The sequence below is a fragment of the Mustela putorius genome, unplaced genomic scaffold (genome assembly GCF_011764305.1).
Source record: "Mustela putorius furo isolate JIRA1106 unplaced genomic scaffold, ASM1176430v1.1 tig00000487_pilon_pilon_pilon, whole genome shotgun sequence".
Taxonomy (NCBI): Eukaryota; Metazoa; Chordata; class Mammalia; order Carnivora; family Mustelidae; genus Mustela; species Mustela putorius.
Window position 1 is genome coordinate 6,433,081 of NW_025421399.1, and position 14,903 is coordinate 6,447,983.

General features: G+C 57.1%; 2 protein-coding genes across 3 annotated transcripts; both read right to left on the bottom strand.

The window, feature by feature from the left end:
* Positions 1-354: 354 nt before the first annotated feature.
* LOC101692325 (somatotropin) lies at positions 355-2,609 on the bottom strand. Its single transcript, XM_013054253.2, has 5 exons — positions 1,934-2,609; positions 1,529-1,689; positions 1,241-1,357; positions 933-1,094; positions 355-654 (listed from the first exon to the last, which is right to left on the bottom strand). The coding sequence occupies exons 1-5, from the start codon at positions 1,941-1,943 to the stop codon at positions 454-456; spliced, it is 651 nt and encodes a 216-aa protein (XP_012909707.1). The 5' UTR covers positions 1,944-2,609; the 3' UTR covers positions 355-453.
* A 7,339-nt stretch (positions 2,610-9,948) lies between these two features.
* CD79B (CD79b molecule) lies at positions 9,949-13,430 on the bottom strand. Of its 2 annotated transcripts, none has more exons than XM_004749159.3 (6): positions 13,273-13,430; positions 12,552-12,599; positions 11,377-11,679; positions 11,009-11,127; positions 10,701-10,742; positions 9,949-10,589 (listed from the first exon to the last, which is right to left on the bottom strand). In XM_004749159.3, exons 1-6 carry the CDS (start codon positions 13,334-13,336, stop codon positions 10,491-10,493), a joined length of 675 nt encoding a protein of 224 aa, XP_004749216.1. In that variant the 5' UTR covers positions 13,337-13,430; the 3' UTR covers positions 9,949-10,490. The 2 variants fall into 2 exon arrangements, with proteins under 2 accessions (XP_004749216.1, XP_004749217.1); XM_004749160.3 differs by having other exon boundaries at positions 12,552-12,596; positions 13,273-13,429.
* Between the last annotated feature and the right edge of the window lie 1,473 nt (positions 13,431-14,903).

The following is a 14,903-nucleotide window of genomic DNA, read 5'->3' on the forward strand; positions in this document are numbered from 1 at the left end:
ATGTTGGGGCATTTTGCTTCTGTACTTAACAGCTTGCCTTGCTTTCCATGTCTTCCCGCTCTTGGGGGCTAGATTTGGTGTTGTGGTGCCCATGGGGGAGGGAAGAACGTCTCCAGGGAATTTATGGGGGTGCTCCTGACCTGTGGTTGCCCAGTGAGCTGGGGCCTGGGGCCTGGGGCCTGGGCAGGGGACTTGATGCACCATGGACAGGAGTGAACGTGTCAGTTTCTTTTTAGCCCAGGGAGAATGGGGTCAGTGATCCTCCCCCGCAGACCCCACAGGATGCCAACGGTTGTCTTCCCAGCCAGCCACTTGCCCCGCGAGATAGCATGACGCCCACTCAGACGCTGTGATGCAATTTCATTTTATTAGGAAAGCACAGTGGACACCGGGAGAGGCCCTTTCCAGGGTCAGGGGAGGCTGTGGGGATGGGGTGAAAGGAAAGCCCGGCAACTAGAAGGCACAGCTGCTTTCCACGAAGCGGCGACACTTCATGACCCGCAGATACGTCTCGGCCTTGTGCAGGTCCTTCTTGAAGCAGGAGAGCAGCCCATAGTTCTTGAGCAGCGCGTCGTCGCTGCGCAGGTTTGTGTCAAACTTGTCGTAGGTTTGCTTCAGGATCTGCCCGGCCCGGGGGCTGCCGTCTTCCAGCTCCTGCCCAAGGGGAGGAGGGACAGAGAGGCCCAGGCGTCGCCCGCTGCTCCTTCCCTGTCCCCCAACCGCCAGCGGCCCTCCCCTCCAGGGCTCCGAGAAGGGAATGGAGGATTCCCGGGAGGAACCGAGTAAGCGTTCTCAGGGGTCAAGGTCGGACTGCTTGCTCTACAGGAAGGGGCGCCGTCTCCCAGCCCCTGCAAGACCCCCCCCCCCCGCCCCTCGTCAGAACCAGCGGGGCCAGCAGGCCCAGGGGAGGGGACCCGCGGCGCCCTCCGCACCCGCATCAGCGCTTGGATGCCTTCCTCCAGGTCCTTCAGCTTCTCGTAGACTCGGTCCGAGGTGCCGAACACCAGGCTGTTGGTGAAGACCCTGCTGAGGAACTGCACGGGCCCCAGCCACGACTGGATGAGCAGCAGCGAGAAGCGGAGCAGCTCCACGTCCTGCGGGTGGAGGGGGTGGTGGGCCCGCTGGCCTCGGCCCTGGGGGGCCTCCCCCGGCCGCCCTCTGCCCCAGGGGCCGGACTCCTGCAGAGAGCAGGAGCCCCCTTCTTGGAAGGAGGCCCGCCGGCCCGCCCTGGGCCACTCACGGATCTCTGCTGGGCCTCGTCCTTGCCGGTGGGCGCGGGGATGGTCTCCGAGAAGCAGAAGGCGGCCTGCGCGTTCTGGATGGAGTACCTCTGGCCCTCGGGGATGTACGCCCGCTCCTGGAGGAAGGATGCCCAGGTCCTCCTCACTGCCTGACTCGGAGGCCCCCTCCGTGTGTGCTCAGGGGACAACCTCTTCGCTCCTCGGTTCCCACCCCCTTGCGTCCCAGGGGTTGGGGGAAAGTCACCCCTTCCTGCCCCACCCCCAGCACCCATTCCTGGGAAGCTCACAAAGTCTTTGTAGGTGTCGGCAGCCAGCTGGTGCAGGTGCTGGGCCCGGAGCACGGCGTTGGCAAACAGGCTGGACAACGGCATGGCCGGGAAGGCGCCCACCTCCTGAGGCCAGGGCAGGCAGAGCAGGGCGAACACCAGGAGCATGGAGTTCCGGGGACCTGCACACAGAGGGACACAGAGGGCAAGGCTGGGGCCCAGACAACGAGATGCCCGTTTCCTGCCAGCCCTTCCCCTGCCCCCAGGGGCTGAGAACATTTAACACTTGGCCAAACATCTGGGCAGAGCCCTCTCTTCTCCCCTCCAGCAGCCCCAGAGCCCAGGGTTAGCGCCCCAACCATTAGCAGGCCCCCCTCCCCAGCCCTCCCTTGCCCCTCAGTACATGCCAAGGCCAAGGGGACTTACCAGCAGCCATTGCAGCCAGGTGAGCTGTCCACAGGACCCTGAGCGCTTTGGGGAGCTGGGTGCTGGGATCCTGGAATCGGTCCCTTGCGGGCCCTTTTTATACCCTGGTCCCTTCTCTCTCCCCCTCTGCCCCCACCTATTTTCTCTATACATTTATGCATTGGGCCAGTGGCCGGTCTGTGCTGATGGATAATTTAGAGCCTCCTCCCTCTTGTCCTGTTCCCGCTCTTCTCGGGGTCATGTCCCCCAGGCCGGCCCTGGCATTTCCGCCTCTCCACCGTCGCCGGCCCTGAGGACTGTGCACACAGGGTCTCGGCTGCAGAGACCACCCAATCTGTCCTCATTTCCAGGGGCAGGTGGCAGGTGCGATGTGGTAGGGCACCATCATGGGGTGGTCTGCCCAGGGGAGGAGGACCCAGCCAGTCCCCGAATGGGGGGCCGTGTAGGCCAGGTGTGCTGTGAGGGCTGTACCTCCCCCTCTGTTCCTATTCCTCCTCCCTGCACAGCTGCCCTCTGTCCACCAGGGAGAACGTGTATTTGGGGAAAGGGCGCCCAGAACAGCCCAGGATCCTGGGGTTTCTGGGTACAATTCAGCCCCAGGTTCCACCTCTGCTGCTGTCACCATCCCCCCGCCCCCTTTCCCGCCATCGGACCACTGGGTCTGGCCTGAGGCAGGTGGTGCTGAACGCGGACCTCCAGAGGGCCCCGGCCCCACACTGTCTGCCCCTGCCTCCACCCCGTTTTCCTGAAGTAGGGACACCTCTAGGTGACTGGGGCGAGTCATAACCTCCCCCCCAGCTCCTCAAACATGCTATAGAGATGCAAACCAAGAAGAGAAGTGCCAGGGACAGACCCAGGCTTCTGGGGCTTCCCCCCTCCACCCCCCCACCCAACCCAGCCACCGCCAGAGGATCTCCAGTTCGGAAGAGCCCTTGAGAGTTTGGGTCTCGTCCCCATACTGGGAACTTCGGGTACAGCACCCCCAAAGATGCTCTCTCCAGTTACCTCAGTTACCTCCCGGTCCTCCTTCTCCTTTAATATTTGTATAGAACTCTTCACGTTGTGACCTGTTTGACCCTCATGACCATCTTGGGAAGGCGGAATTATTGCCTCCCCATTTTACAGAGGAGCTGACTGAGGCTCAGAGAGGCTTGCTCTCGCCAGCTACTTCAGCCAAAGTTGACCTCCCAAACCTTCCTCTTCCCCTGTTGATCATCCCAAACCCTTTCTCCAGAGCAGACTGGGTGGGCCACTTAGTTAGTGTATCTTTTAAATGTCTCTCAAAACAGAGATCCTGGGGCACCTGGGTGGCTCAGTCGGTTAAGCATCTGCCTTTGGCTCAGGTAATGAGCCCATCCAGGGTCCTGGGATCGAGCCCCGCATCAGGTTCCTGCTCAGAGGGAAGCCTGCTTCTCCCTCTCCCATTCCCCCTGCTTGTGTTCCCTCTCTCTATCAAATGAATAAATAAAATCTTAAAAAAACAAAAACAAAAACGGAGATCCCGCCCCTCATCATGAGGATCCCTTTGCTTCACTTTGTCCTCTGCCATGAGGCGGGCTGTGGTCCCTCATATCCCACGCAAGACTGGGCCAGACATGGGGTGCATGTTGGAGACCAGGTAGCCGTAGAAGGCGGCGGCTGGGAAGGCTGGGTAGGACAGTCACCTTTCAGCCTCCAGGCCAGGGCGTGGGGACATTGTGGCCTTGGCAGGCCACCAGCATCAGATCACCCCCAGGACTAAGAGCGGGAATTTCCCTCCCTGTACACCTTCCACCTCTTGAGTCTAAGAACATTTAGCACTTGCCCTGTGGGAAAATAAACAAATGAACCAGTAAACCCTTCTAGAGGTCGTTGGCTATGGTGTTGGCAACCAATGTTGAAAAGCCACACCCTTGTGGTCCAGGATGCAAGTGCTGGCCTCTTGCCACCTCCCACTTTTAGGTTACACTTCCTTTTCTCCCATCATTCGAGAATCATCGCCCAACTGTGCCCTGAATCATTGTCTGCTGGGGAAGGCACTGGGATGCACAGAGCTCTTCCCTAGGCAGGGCTGAGGGAGGACCAGAGGGGGCTGTCATTGAAGATGTAGGCCTGAGGAAGAGGGGGGCATGGGAAAGGCTCTCTGCTCTTCCTTGCAGCTCTACTACAGTGGAGGGGCCAGGAGCAAAATGGAGGAAGTTCTTGGAGCTCCACACAGCTTTCTGCCTGCCCCTTCCCTCTTTGTGGAGGACGGATGTGGAACCCTTCATGACCAGTTTCTAGCTAATGGTGGGGGAACTTGTATGTGAACTGTGGACCATGGTGAGGCCTCAGGCCTCCCTTAGGAGTGAGGGTACAGGAGCCCAAGTTGGGGACTGCTCAAGAACCACACAAGATGGGTACAAGGGAGGTGTGGCTAAGGTTCTCCTCAGGTGGAGATGGAAGAACAGATGGAACCAGCCAGATCAGGGGACTGGACCTTCTCTTCTCACCAAACCCACTTCCATTGACCCCAGAACTAGACTGGCTCACAAGACTCTGGAGGTCCCTGAGGATGCCCCATTGGGGTTACCACAGTGGCAGCTAGAATGGAAGGGTGTGGAAGTAGACTAGAGATTTTCCCTCCAGTGCTGGGGAGTCACCCATCCTTTCTTGGGGCACCACGGGGCCAGACCCCTGGCTTCTCCATGTTCAGAGACATAGAACCATGGCCTCCGTGTGGTGGCTAGTGGGAAGAGGCTGTGATTAGCATCTCTGGGGTCAGCCTCAAAAGGCTCAAGATGAATTGCCCATCATCTTGGAATCCATGAAATTCAGTGTTTGGAAGCCCTTCATATTTTCAGATTTGAAATCTGGGGTTTTCCGAACCTATTGTGGAAGTTACAGATCGGCTCTTGATCTGAAAGTGACTTCTTTCAGGCTTCAGGAATCCCTCTGAGGTTCAATCCATGAGGTCTGGAGTCATTTTTTGGAGTCATACTTACTGCTGGCTCAGGGACAGCCTCAGAGGGACGGGTGGCAGTTCTTTCCACTCCCGCCACCTTGGTCACTTGAGGTCCACATTTCCCACCGCGAACTCGGTGCTGCTTTTCTTGAGGCCAGACGCTGGGATTGTCCCTGGGACGTAACTCCGCCTCCTCTTTGCTTCCAGCATGAGTCCCAGCACCACGTCAATCATTCCGCATTGGGTTAAGGTCTCTAGAGAATATTATGTGGGGGTTCCCAAAGGCTTCCTCAGGGGAGTCGGGGAAGGAGAACAACATTTCTGAGTGCCCATGATGTGCCAGGCTCTGTCCTGGCTGATGCGAGCGGGACGCCCATTTCAGACAAGGACACTCAGACTCAAAGAAATACTGAAGTTTGCCCACGGTCTCTTAGCTCCTAAGTGACAGCTGTCCAAGGCCCCCATCTTCCCACCACATGGGACTCTTTAGAACCCTCATCCTGGAAAGACAGGGCCACTGCCATGCATGGACAGAACTTTCCTCAGCACAAAGCTAACAAAGGAGGGTCAAGTCCCTGCTCAGAAGATGTTCAGTGAAGCTGGGGGGAACTGAACGGAAAGAGCTTCACCCCAGAATGAGGTCCACTGACACCAAGAAAAGCTGCAGAAAAAAACAACTCGATGTAACCCGATTTAATGAACCAAATCACATCATCCTTCACATGTGAATTGCACGTTTCAGTGTGCATCATGTTTTCACTTCCTTTATCTCATTGGACCCTTGGGTTTGCCACAGGGCTCAAGCATGGAGGAAGGGCCTTGGAGGGGTTGGGAGGTGGGGCATAGGATAGGGGTAGGCACTCCTGTGGGCTGATAAGAGGGCTGTTTACCCTGGCTGAGAACCTCTGAACCATCTGCGAGTGCCTCACAGCCTCTGTAGCTGGCCCTATGAATGTCCACTTTGGGGATTATTCCCCAGGAAGACAGTCCTCTGGAAAAAGAAGTAGTGAAAGGGTGCCTGGGTGGCTCAGTTGGTTGGGCGACTGCCTTTGGCTCAGGTCATGATCCCAGGGTCCTGGGATCAAGACCCATGTAGGGCTCCCTGCTCAGCAGGGAGTCTGCTTCGCCCTCTGCCCCTCTCCCTGCTCTCTCTCTCTCTCTCTCACTCTCTCAAACAAATAAAATCTTAAAAAAATAAAATAAAAAAGAAAGAAAAAGTAGTAGTGAGTACCCAGGTGTGTCCAGCAGCTGTGGGAACTCTGGGGTGCTTTCCTGATTGGTGCCTTTAATTGGAAATCACCTCTGACTCCTTTAACCTGATTCAGTGCTTATTTATGGACATTTTATGCCCCTTGTGGGACTGTAAACCCTTTGAGGGTGGATTCTTGCCTTTTATCTATTCATTCATTCACTCATTCTTCACATACTAGCTGGTTCTAGAAGTAGTCATCGCTCTATGTGCTAGATAGCATACCCAGCAGATGGGCATACCCAGATGAACAAAAGGCACGGTTCTTTCTCTGCTGGAGCTTACAGTCTAAGGGGAAGAGAGGCAAGAGCAAACACATAATATGTAATGGCAAAATATACCAGGAAATTTCACATTGTGAAAAATGCCATGAAGGAAACAGCTAAGATAGGAGAGAGCAAACCCTGGGAAGAAGGGGCAATGGATAGAGGGCACAGTCCCAGAGCCAGGAACTCAACCAGCACGTGCTAGGTGGAGTGAGCAGAGGCGGGGACAATGCCAAGGGAAGAATGCAAATACCACCCCCCCAACTTGGTCAGGGAGGCCAGTTTGTGTCTCTGTGTCCTCCTTAGAGAGAATCTAAGTACAAAAAAAAAAAATCATAAAAAGTACAAGATCTAACAGTGCACAGCACCACATGCATGAAAAAACTTGAATGAAAAAAATAGACAAGGCGGTATGCCCATACTGATCACAAGTACACACAAATATTCTACACGGACTCATGACTTACAGAGCCTGAGCCCTAAGCGGGTCCTCCGGAGGCGTCCAGGACCACTCCTCCCTGCCCTCCCACCCCGAAAAAAAGTGGAGTTCGGTAAGAGAGAAAGAGATCTTTATTATTTTCTTTTTAATTTAAGAAATGCACTAGGATCCATCGAAATGTGCTTTAACAAACTATGCTCTGAACTTGGGATGTAATGCTGGTTAATTTTTGTGCTCTTCGGAATCATCTAGGTTTCCAAGTAAAGACTTTGGAGTTGGAGGGGCCACTGAGGTATCCCAAGTAGAAGGTTTGGCATTGCTTTGTTTTTGTTTGCGATGGAGTCCCCAGCAGATTCTGAGGGTGCCGGAACCAGGAGTGCCGTGGGGAGCCAGACACACCCGGGAATTTCACAGACACGGGACCTGAATCCAACCCCAAGGGTCATCTAAAGTGCAGAACCCTCACAGACGGAATCTGGGAATCCCAAACCCCGAGTTCCATGATGGCCTTTTGAAGCCCCTTCGCAGAAGATTCAGACCCCTGCCCGAGACTCCAAACACTACCTACCGGCGACACCCACACAGCGGCAGCTTTTTGACATTTTGTTTTGTTTTTCTCTCACCTCTGATTCTGCTGGAAAAAACACCCAACCCTCAGGTCAGAGCACCCCCAGCCTGGCAGCACCTGCATCGAAGGGGCCGGAAGTCAAGCTAGAACGAAGAAGGAACCAGCCTATGCTTATAGCGGGGCCCCGAGGGACCCGGCTGGATTCCCCCAGTGGGCAGTGGGGCTTGTGCCCACCAAGGCGCCTCAGGGCTGTGTTCTGTGGAAGGGGAGGCCTGGGGGACCCGGCCAGAGCGGGTCCCTGGAAGGATGGCCCCATGGCGCCAACTCCAGCCCGGCTAGGTTTCATGTCCCCATGTGCTGGAACCTGAGAACAATGAGAAGTGTCTGCAGATGGCCAATGTTGCCCCAGGATTCTCTCCTCCCTGGTTCTCCTCTTTCTTCACTTCCTCCTCAGTGTCTCCATACTGCACACTCCTCCAAGGGAGGCAGCGGCGAGGGACTGGGAAGAACGCTGGGCCTGGCATCAGAAGGTGTCCCGTGCCCCAGGAGCTCTGGGTTTGGCCCACTGTTATCTCCTTGAACCTTGATTAGCTCATTTATCAGATGGCGATGATGCTGCCCCCTTCCAGGGTTACAGTGGGGCTCGTGCAAGATTATGTACATGAACGTGGGGTTGTCCGATACAATTTTATTGGCATTTCAGAGGTTCTCATTATGTAAGTATCTTAGGGGCCCAACAAAAGATTTTGGTTCATGTTCCGTACCCGGATTGCAGTGGGAGGTGCGTGTTATATCAGTCTGCACAAATGATAAAATTCATCAAACTGTACACTGAAAGAAAACAAAGTCAGTTTAACTGTACGACAAGGTTTTTTCTTAAAAACAGATCAGCATGTGGTTCCTGACAAAAACTTGCCCTGAGACAAGTTTTTACGATTCCCATTCTACAGATAAAGCAACTGAGACCTGAGACGTTCATCACCCCCAGCAGCCTCATGCGGCTTCATCTGCATTGCCTTAGTCAGTACTGGGGGCTCCGAAGCTAGATAGAACCATAGCCAGAGCATAAGCCCCTAAAACAGAAAAACAAAAACAAAAACAAAGAAAAAAAAAAAAAAGGCAAAGAGACCAGGGAGGGTTTCTACATCATAACCATGAGGGCGAATACCCTCTAGGGTGTCTGGGGAAGGAGGCAGAGCTTACGGCTCAAATCCTTCTCTGCCAACAGCACTGCCAAATGTTAGGAAAACTCAGTGATTCAAAAGTATTGGTCTTTTGGTAAAGCCAGGGCCGGTCCTAGACTCAGGGCAGCCCCAGGTCAGGGGAGACCCGGCTGGGGGGAGAAGTGAAGACACCCTCCCACCCCCAGCCCGGCTGCTAGGGTCCCTGGCGGAGGCAGGAGGACAGAATTAGCGCCACTATGCAAAGCAGCAGGAGAGGAAGGGCTCCAGCTCAGTGGAGGCAGATGCCAAAACAAACCATTTTCCTTGGGCCACCAGGAGGCCACGGAGGCCTTGCCCAGCATGGCTCCTGGGGAGCGCCACTGAGCCAAGCATACACAGAGTGTTGGGAACCCCACGTGCGGGAACCTTAGCCCCCCAGCCCCGCCCCCGCTGCAGGTCCAGGGACGTGGTGGAGTGGGGGAAGCTGGTAACAACTGGTGGGTATTCTTACTGGTTCCCACATGCTGGTCTTGCTTCTCCAGTTAAATTGGCACTTCCCTGGGGGCAGGGATTTCTCTGGCCTGAATCCAGAGCATGAGTGGCAAAGAGGTGTCTCCGGGTCCCCCGAGGTCAACAGGAAGCTGAGTGACACCTGGCTTTGCACGCGGAGGTTCACTGCTCTTAAGCTCCTAGCTGGGAACTGTTCCCAGTTACTCCTGTGGATGGCAGATTGGGGTCCTAGTTTGTAGGGCCCTAGGGATCTTTTTGTAGGGACGTTGGGGCCTTAGAGGGCCTCTGATGTGTTGCTGGGAAAGGCTGAAGGAATCACCTAAGGACCCCCCAAACTTCACCACCACAAAGCCTCTCTCTTTAGGGATCTCTCTCTCTCTTGCATGGCTCTGGGTCAAACTTAAAAACAAAACTTTCAGGTGTGGTGGGAGTAGTTTAACTGGAGAACAAAGGCCAACACAGGCAGCGCGACGCACAAACGGGGCTTGGGCAGGGACGGGGGGCATTTCAGAGGACTTCTCGCAGATGGAGGCCTTCATGGACAGTAGGATTGGGATGGGCGGGCGAGGGCAAGCTCCTTCAAGGCTGAGACCCCCTGCCCTCAAGAGCAGGACCCAAGTGCTGCTTGAGGGCTAGAGGGAATGCAGGATGAAGGCGTCTCTGCCAAAAAGGGCTACCAGCCTTTCTCCCGTCTGGGCCCAGCTAGGGAGAGCCAGAAGGGCGTAACTGCAGACCCCAGCCAGACTTTCAGAGAGAAGCCCTAGTGAGCCCAGGAGAGGTCCACGAGACCCATGGCAGTCATCCTCTCCCGCACCCTACAGGGCCTAGAGGCCCAAACACTTGTGCCCAGAGAGATACGCTAACCCACCCCATACCCATAGATGTCACAAGCCTGTGTGTGGTTTCTCGACACACTGTTTATTCCATGGGAGAATGGGATCACGGCTGGGAGCCCCCTGGGTTGGGAGAGGGAGGAGCCGGTGAGAGAGGGAGCGAGAGGGAGGAAGAGTGTGGGAGACGCATGTAGCCCTCTGTGGCCCATCTGTGGCCAAGTGGGAGGGCCCATGGCTTTTCCTGGGCTCTGCAGGAAGCTGGTCTGCCTGAGTCCATTCGCAGGTTCCAGACAAGCCTCTGCCTTCCCCATTCTGAACGTGGGCTGGATCCCCACACAGCACCCCCAGAAGTCTGGGTCCAGTCTATCCCCAGAGAACTCCCCATTCCAAATCACTGCCCGGCCCTACAGCCCTTCTGCTCCAGTCTCTGTGGCAAGAGCTGGGGACCAGGCGCCAGGGCGGGGGGCCAGGCAGATGCGGTGGGCCAGCTTCGAAGGCTGGCCGAGGTCCAGGGGAGAGGGGACGAGCTGGGAGCTGGAGGCGGCTCTCACACAGTCAATGCAGGCCCGGCTGGCGGGGCCCAGGGGCGTGGGGAGGGCCGGCCCCTCACTCTTGACCTGGGTGCTCCCCGACTGACCATTTCACCTCTCCTGTCCGCAGAGTCACTATGTCCTCATAAGTGGCCGTCTGGTCGATGTTCAGGCCCTGGAAACACAGGATGGTGCTCAGGCCTTGACTCCCCTCTGACCACACCAGCGGACGGTGTCGCCAACCACCCCACTGCCCTCAGCGTCGCGGGGTCCCCCTCTGCCTTACCTCGTAGGTGTGGTCTTCATCCATCCCAGCCTTGCCGTCATCCTGGCGGGGCAGGGGATGGAGAACAGAGCGTTAGCTGCCCCCCATCCCATCCGCAGCAGGGCCAGGCTGGGGAGGGGCCGGGGAGACGGGGCTGGGGTGAGGGGTTGGGGGCCAGGGGTGAGGGGGTGAGGAGCACTCAGAACTGAATGGACGAAGGTGAGACTGCAGAGACGAGTCAATGGGTGGGCTCCAGGGCTGGGGAGATGGAGAGCCTGCCCACGTCTGGCCTGTCCCAGGGCCGCCCCCACCCCAGCCGCCGTGGTCACCTTGTCCAACAGCAGGAAGATGGGCACGATGATGAAAAGGATGATGAGCAGTGTCTGGATCATGATGATGCCATCTTTTAGTGTGTTCCTCCGCTTCAGCTGTGCCAAGGTGCTTAACCCTGTGGGGAGGTGGCAGGGGCGGTCGGGCCGTGAGGGGGGTTGGTGAGGCTGGACGCCCCCCTCCTTGGGCCTACGCCCCTCAGGACCTCCTCAGTGGCTCTCCTGGGAGATCTACGGCCGTGGCCACCTTCACAGTGTGGCCCCCCAACCAGTGGGAGTCTGGGCCGGGGTGTGGATGGCTCTCCAAAGGCTCCGTGGCCCCGAGGCCCCCTGTCCGACCCTGGTGGGAGGACAGGCCCCAAACACACCCATGACTCGCAGTTCAGTGCTGCAGCCCTTGCTCAGGAACCCCTTTGGGCACTCCTGCTGGCAGATGTAGATGCCGCTGTGCTGGGAATGGATGCCTTTGATGGTGAGCGTGGCGAAGGTGTCATTCCGGGTCTGCAGTATGTCGCCCTCTTTCAGCAGCAGCTTGGGCTCCAAGTCCATCTCCCGCTTCCGGAGCCAGCTCACGGTCCCCGGCTCATCAGTGTAGCACCTGATTTCCACCGTGGAGCCCCTTTTCCGGGCTATGAAGCGTGGGTTCTGCCGGATGCCGGAGCAAGTGCTTCCTGAGGGTGCCAAGGCCGGGGGGGGGGGGTCAGCACCCTGCGGTGTGTCTTCCTCGATGCCAGCCCCACTGTGGGCCCCTCCCCTTGTGGCACTCCCCTGGCTCAGCGCTCCCCCTCGTCTGCTCCTGGGTGTGGGACAGTCATGAGGCAGGGGTGTGTGGGAGCTGGGCCACATGAGTGGCTACAGGCCAAACCACTGGGTCCCGCCCCTTTCCGACTGCCCCCACCTCAACAGTTGATTTTCCTTTAGAAGGGCTTTAGAACCTTCCTACACCTTTCCATGCCCATATGGCAGCATGATCTGGGCCTCACTCACTGGGGCCCAGAGGCCCATAGGACGGCCCCCCCACCTGGCCTGGTGCTCCCACTTTCTGATTCCTAAACCTTCTTTCTCAGCTTGGCAAGCTCTCCCCACCCACCTGCTCCAAGAACCCCTCTCCTGCATCATTCCCAGTGTTCCCAGTGAGGGGCCCCTGGGAACCTCAGAGGCCCTGTGACCTGTCAGAGCCCCTAAGGTTACAGGCTCCTTCCCCTGCTGAAGCCGACTCCCCAACTAGACAGACCCAGCCTGAGTCCTCGGTACAATTCCCGCTGGCTTCCCCCCTTCACCCTGGGTTAAGCCATACCCCTTAGCTGCTGGGACTGGAGCACTTAGTCTAATGAGGGTGAGAGATGGCAGGAGGGGTGCTGGGGGGGCCCTCGGAGCCCGCCATCTGAGATGGAGACCCTAAGGTAGCCTAGAGATGGGTGTCCTGGCTGGGGAGATCCAGGGGGACAAGGGCACAGGGGCAGCTATGGGACAGCCCCTGGGACAGGAACCAGCACTGGACACACACATACTTGCCCCATAAGGGGCAGGGGAAGTTACTGACCTTTGGGATCCCGGTACTTGTCTTCTGTTTTGGCTGCGAGCGCACCTGCTGGGTGGGAGGAAGTAGGCGGGGCTGGCTCAGGGCTCCCCACTGGAAACTGGCTGCCCCACCCCTGCGGCCCCCTGCATTCCTAGACCCACTTCCTCCTCCCAGGCCATCAAGGTCAAGACCTCTGAGCCCTCCCTGGCACCGCTCTGGAGAGACTGGAGTGGGGAAGTCACCAGAAATCCACCTCCAAGTCCCCCTTTTGCCTTTGGCCTGTTGGCTGGCCTTGAGCAGGCACCTAGATGAAATCGGAGGAAAGTCATAACTGGAGGACTGTCCTGTCTTCCAGACCAGGGGACCATTTCTGGAATGTGCACATCCCAGGGTCTGGTTGGGGGCAGCGCCTCTCCTGTGTACCCCACCTTCCCACACACAATGCTCTCTGGGGACTGGGGGTAAACCATACTCCTCTCTTCCTTCCCAACCGCTCACCCCAGCTCAGCCTGACACCCTCCAAGCAGGAGAGGGACTGGGACCACAGACTCCTGAGCCCATCAGCATGGTATCCCCACAGACCCAGGCCCCACGGCAGTCCGAGAGAGGCAGGAGGCAGAAAGCGTGAGAGACAGAATGGGGAGGTTGGAGAGAGCAGGACACAGAAGGGTAGAAACAACCAAACAGCCAGTGACAGAGAGTGAAACCCGTGGGCCTCGTTTGGGGGAGGGGGGGGGCGTACCTGAAAGCAGCAGCAGCAACACCAGACAGTTGCTGGGCACGGGAGACAGCACCAGCCCGGCCATGGTCACCAATCCACTTCGGACTCCAAGCTGGTGACTAGGACAGACACTTCTGGGTGGGAAACGTGTAACTGCCTGGGCTGCAGCCTGTCCCCTCCCTGCCTCTTCCCCACCAGGCCCCTTCCTGCCATGCAAATTGGGACCCAGGGGAGGCACCAACTCTCTCGGGACCCTGGGGGAGGGCTGGGCTCTCTTGTCAGCTGTGCAGCTAAGGCTCAAAGGACACCACAGTGGATGACCCTTGGAGGCTGCCAAGTCTCTCGAGGGCAGCTTGTGCTTCCCTCCCTGTGTCCCCACCCCACTGACGGTCATGTCCTGGGGTCCCCAGGCTTCCATTGCATAGTCTAGGTTCCCAGACCCTTAGCTGAACACATCTGGGGCCTGTGGGTGAATGTGAGCACAGCTCCTCGGCTCTGGGACAGCCAGCACTCTGCAGGAAAAGAGGCACCAAGGAAAAATGGAGCAGTGGTGCTGGGGGAGGATTGCTATGTGCCTAGCCCAGGTTCCCAGAGGGCCCAGAGTGCGGCCTCTCAGTTGGAGTGTAGGCAGCCATGGTGGGGATTGATGAAGATTTGACCCTGGGGAGGAAGGGAGCCACAGAGGTTCTTGAGCAAGAGCCAGATGTGGTAGCTACTTGGGAGAAGACATAGTCCAGATCCTGGCAAGAAGCCTCCCTCCTTCACTTGGTGAGAGAATTTGCTAGAAGCTGCAAGAGGGGGTGGACTTAGGTAGAGAGAGCTTAGAAAAAACCCACCACTCAGCAATCAGGGGACTCCCAGAGAGTTGTCCAAAGCTCCCAGGTCCGGGGGGGGGGGGGGGACAAGAGACTAGTGTGGGGAAAGCTCCAGGTTCTGACACTTGAAGGCTCTCTGGCTTTATCTTGCCAGTCAGTAGAGGGGTGGATGGAACCACAGTGTTCAGAAACTTGTCTGAGTTTCTGTTTTTATGTCCCTGGGTCATACACAACTTTGGCACCTTGGGGGCCGGGGCTGCCCTTGTGCAGTGTACAACCTGCACAGCCACACAAGGCAGGCTTGCATACCTCATATATAAGCTCAGCCCTGCAGCTGAGCTCACTCTTAGTTTTATGTCTCCCCCCCTTGTCCTCTCAATCCCTCTCTTCTCCCAACTCCCAGGAGGGGAAGAAAGAGGCTGAAGCCTATGTGTCCTCTGTCTACATCTCGTTCTCCTGCCACCCTCCATTTTTCAAACAGCCTATGTTACCAGAGGGTCTGTTTGGGTTCAGAGAGATGTGGACCTGCTCCATGCCCCAGGGTTGGCAATGAGAAAGGCAGGGGTCTGGGTGGTGCCCCCTCAGTCCTGGTTGCTACAGGCCTTACCTGGACGGTACGGGCCACTGCAAAGGAGTGCCAGCCAGGACCAGAGCTATAGAAAACAGGGACAGAAGGGTTAAGCTTTCATCCAAGAACAACTCGTTCCTCGCAGTCCCCAGATGTTCTCGCTGTTTCCAGATGTTCCAAATGGAAAAAAAAAACCAACAAGCCAACAACATTTCTCTGAAAAGGTGTCAGATGTTCAGTTCACAGAACAAACAGCCCAGGAATATAAA

What these genes read in the sequence shown, in the direction of transcription:
- LOC101692325 (XM_013054253.2), bottom strand. An exon ending in CCGACACCTACAAAGACTTT is followed by an intron (nt 1,358 to 1,528) that starts GTGAGCTTCCCA and finishes TCCTTCCTCCAG; the next exon opens with GAGCGGGCGTACATCCCCGA. An exon ending in GCATCCAAGCGCTGATGCGG is followed by an intron (nt 655 to 932) that starts GTGCGGAGGGCG and finishes CCCCTTGGGCAG; the next exon opens with GAGCTGGAAGACGGCAGCCC.
- CD79B (XM_004749159.3), bottom strand. Translation starts at nt 13,336, where the DNA reads ATGGCCGGGCTGGTGCTGTCTCCCGTGCCCAGCAACTGTCTGGTGTTG. An exon ending in CAAGTACCGGGATCCCAAAG is followed by an intron (nt 11,680 to 12,551) that starts GTCAGTAACTTC and finishes TGGCACCCTCAG; the next exon opens with GAAGCACTTGCTCCGGCATC. An exon ending in TCTTCCTGCTGTTGGACAAG is followed by an intron (nt 10,743 to 11,008) that starts GTGACCACGGCG and finishes CTGCCCCGCCAG; the next exon opens with GATGACGGCAAGGCTGGGAT.